The following is a 4,326-nucleotide window of genomic DNA, read 5'->3' on the forward strand; positions in this document are numbered from 1 at the left end:
TCCACGGGAAGGTCGCTGCCTGGCGCACGACTGCGGACGATCGCTCTCGAGGTGGCTGCAGAGGGACAGAATGACAGGACTCGTCACCAGAAGCTGGAAAGGAGGGGAGAGCAAGCCCCAGGCCGGGCCCTCGGGCAGAGGCCGCGGCGCCTCCTCCGCCAGCGCTCCCCCACCTTGTCCCCAGCGCCCCCCGTGTGCTGAGGCTGGGGCCTCAGGCCTAGCGTTAGCCACTGGGTCAAGTAGAAGTGACGCCTGACGCTTGTGGTCCGAGGTACTCGAGAGGGGGGCCCCGTCCCCAGACTCTCCTCCCTGCTCGCTTGGATCCCCGCGTCGCCACGTGGAGCACAGGGGGCCTGGACCGCTCTCCGGCCGGACTGCCCACTCACTCCAGACTGCCCACTCACTCGTTGTCACAAGAGAGCTTCAGCTACTCTGACTAAGAAACGTGGTTGGGCGACTTCTCTGCCTGCGTCCAGTTCTGTCCTCTGTGAAACAAGGCTGAGGAGACTTTGCCGCCGACGGCTGAGGCAGGGGTCACAGGTTAGAGGGCCAGCTCAGTGGACGGTGACTACGATATTGACTAAGATGCAGAATGAAGTGTGTCCCCCGCGCCACTGTCTGGCCACGTTGGTCACCTGCCTTATCCGAACCAAACACATAATTTATTTTCTTATAGAGATGAACGCATCGTCGGACAGAGGCAACATTCACTTTTTAAAAGATGATGAAAGTTTACATTTTAAATGAGGCTAACTCTATTCCTCTACTGTTCTTAATGCATGCAAGGCAGACGGTGTCGGCTGCCTTCTGGAAAGCTGGCTTTGACCCCATGGGAGCCCAGACACCCAGTGTATGGCGAATCCCTACTTCACATTATACACAGATGGCCACGTGGGTGAAATGTGGAAGTCGAAACCGTAAAACTGTCAAGCTCAATATGAAAATGTAGGGTGATATATCGGACTTTGCTGTGGGATGGACTTCTTATACAAGAGGCAAAACCCACAACTCGTGAGGTTAAAAAAACTGGTGAGTCAGATTCCATTAAGGTCAAGACTTCTTTCCAAAGAAATATGCCACAGAGAAACTTACATGGAAGACAATTGGTGAAGTATCTGAAATGACAAGAGATCTGTACTGAAATTTAAAAAGTGAAGGAGAAAGAGGAAACTCTAGTAAAAAAAAAAAAAAAAGCAGACAGAGACCCCTGCGAAGATGCCCGACTAAGTAAAGCAGGGTTCGTGCCCTCCCAAGTGCGCACTGAAATTACAACCAAATTATAAAATAATCGACGTGGAGAATCAGCGGATCATAACAGCTACATCTGACCATGTAAGATCAGAGAGCCACATCGAAGCCGGTAGGAGGGGCAAAGTCACGAATCGGGCTGGCCCCGCACCCGTGGGCGGTGGAGATCACCGGGAGAAAGAGCGAGGCTGCAGAGGCTCCCCTGAAAAAGAGGGGGGTCCCGGTCTCATCTGGGGGCTCCTCAGCCCAGGGAAGAGGAGATTCCAATAACTCTGACTGTGGAAACCAGAGGGGATTCGGCCATTTAAGTGAGAAGGAAGGAGCCTGAATCCCTAGACATCCCTTTGAAGGACCCACGCACAGGCTTTCTGACCTGCGGACACTCAGCCGGGACACTGCAGGGTAATCCCCAGACCACGCCAGCTTGACCGTGCAGACCCCTCCCCCACAGGGACAATGAGCAGCGCTGGTCAGAGGGGCTCCGCCCACCCCGCCCAACCCGCGGATCGCCAGGCATCTCCTGCTGGGTGGCTGCCGAGCGAGCCCTGCTCCGATTCAGGACCAAGCATTCCCAGAAGGCAGCCAGCGCTGTGAGCCGCATTTCAGAGACAGGGTCAGCCAGATCCCTGCTGCCAACACGAACTCGGGTGGATACTGGGGTCCAGTGGGCCAGTCTCAGACAGCAGCTGGTCTTGCTCTGATCTGGGACTTGCCTCGCCCTACCCACGAATTGCCCCTGGCGGCCCATTGTCAGTGAACTGCCACAGCCCAGCCTCTCCTCTCCCCTGAACCCCTAAGCCACACAGGCGACCAGCTTTGGCGGGCACAGGGCGGGCACTGCAGGGAGATCAGCGGCAGGCAGACCTCTGCTGCCTGCGAGAGTCGCAGTGTTGTGTCCAGGGAGCACAGGGGTCTGAGGGACCGCCCCTGACGGCAGCTGGCCTCACTGCGACCTGTGTCTACAGCGGGAACGCCCAGGCACAGAAGTTGCAGGTAAACCGAGGCTGTGTTTGCCCAACAGACCTTGCCTGCCCGAGATCCGCTTCCCCGAAGCCACACGGCGCCCGCAGCCCCTTAACAGGCGGCCTCCCCTGCCCCGCGTGGCTCTGGGGTTGGGCAGTCAGCGCAGGCAACAGACCTTGGCCAACGCGGTGAGCGCGTTTCGAGGAAAACAGTTGTGGCCAGACCGCGGCTGCCTGGACAAGCTGCAATATCTCCTGAGGGGCCTGCAGGGGCCTATGTTGGCCTGACCGCCCTTGACTCCCTGAGCTCCTGCCCCATCCAGTACACAGAGTGCCCGCTGCACATTGGTAGGCAGCTGCCCCTGCCCTGGAGGGCGCATTCAGGCCCAACGTGGGCATCGGCCAACCTCGCTATGAGTGGAAACTTGTGCGGGGAGCCACAGAGACAGCATGGGCACGTAAACTGACTTGGAAGTGGCAGGGGGAAATTTCCTCAATAGACCCAGGAGACTCCCGGGGTCCCTGCGCCACCGACACACGTATCACCCAGAGGCTCATCCAGTTTCAGAGACTTACAGACAACAGACAGACAGTGTCACGCCTTGAGGAGCACCGGTCCCTCTGCCAAACTGCCACAGGTCAGGGACGGGGGATAACTGACAGCTGCCTACAGCGCTGTCTCTTCCATTTAGCTACAGATTCAGCACAGGCAACGACCATCAGTGGATCACTTTGTAGTTTGCTCCACGTAGCCCTGAGCAATAAACCCAGAGGCTGACCTTGGCCTACGGGGGAGCCCCTCCCAAGGAGCCACAAAACCCACGCATCTGGAGGCTGGCACCAGACCACAAAAGACCGACTCCTGACTAGTCCTGTTAGTGATACACACAAAGGGTGGTCGCAGTAAGTACACAAGCCTGCTAGGGCACATCCCGCTCGGTGGGGTCAGCCCCCCACACAGCAGCTCTTACCCTGTGGGTGCGGCCGATTCCTACAATCCGCCTGAGCGTTAACCTCATCCACTGATCTACTCACAACAATAAAGGCTTGGCAACAACAATAAAGGTTTGGCAACACACAACCCACACAGAGATCACGTCCAGAGCCCCCAGCAAGAGGGATCAGGAGCGTGCGCCACTGGGCCACACAGGACACCTGCCACGTTAGGCCATCTGGCCAAGGCTGAGAGACGAAACAAATATTCCTGACGCATAGAAATAAACACAGAGAGGCTAATAAAAGGAGAAAACAAAGAAACAGGCCACAAATAAAACAACAGGATAAAACTGCAGAAAATAAGCTAAATGAAGTTGAGGCAAGGAACCTACCAGAGACAGAGTTCAAAATGATGGTTAGAAGGATGCTCATCGAACTCATGGGGAGAATGGATGAGCACAATGAGAACCTCGACAGCTTAAAAAAGGACATAGAAACCATAAAATCGAACCAGACGAAACGAGGAATACATTAACTGAAATGAACAATACACTAGAAGGATTCAACAGTAGATTGGACGAAGCAGAAGATCGAATCAGCGAATTAAAAGACCAGGAAGCAGAAGACACCCAATCGGAACGACAAAACAGAAAAAGAATTTTAAAAAAATTAAGGAGAGTTTAAGAGACCTCTGGGACAACATGAAGCGTGAAAATATCCAGATCATGGGAGTACTGAAGACGAAGACAGAGGACAAGGGATTGAGAATCTATTTGAAGAAATAATGACAGAAAACTTCCCGACCCCGGCAAAGGAATTAGACACACAAGTTCAGGAAGCACAGAGTCCCAAACAGGAGGAATTCCAACAGACCTGCACCGAGACACATCATCATTAAAGTGCCAAAGTTCAAAGACAACGAGCCAGCATTACGAGAAACGTTAAAGGGTCTTCTGTCAAAAGAGAAGGGACAAAAAAGGAAAGAGAAATAACCAAGATGAATAAGAAAATGACAGTAACAACGTGCCTATCGGTAATCGCTTTAAATGTAAACAGATTGAACGCGCCGACCGAAAGACACAGGGCAACCGAATGGATAAGAAAACAAGACCCATGCCTAGGCTGCCTGCAAGAGACCCACTTCAGATCAAACGACACTCGCAGACCGCAAGTAAAGAGA

The 4,326-nt window shown here is 54.0% G+C and overlaps 1 protein-coding gene across 1 annotated transcript in view; it reads right to left on the minus strand.

Moving 5' to 3' along the window:
• LOC102891285 overlaps nt 1-4,326 on the minus strand; it is an 11,451-nt gene that overhangs the window by 1,263 nt on the left and 5,862 nt on the right. The window contains exon 4 of the mRNA XM_025046284.1: nt 6-55. Within this exon, the coding sequence (XP_024902052.1) occupies nt 6-55 (50 nt within the window). The remainder of the gene's footprint in view (nt 1-5; nt 56-4,326) is intronic.

The sequence above is a fragment of the Pteropus alecto genome, unplaced genomic scaffold (assembly GCF_000325575.1).
Source record: "Pteropus alecto unplaced genomic scaffold, ASM32557v1 scaffold43, whole genome shotgun sequence".
In the NCBI taxonomy this organism is placed as follows: Eukaryota; Metazoa; Chordata; class Mammalia; order Chiroptera; family Pteropodidae; genus Pteropus; species Pteropus alecto.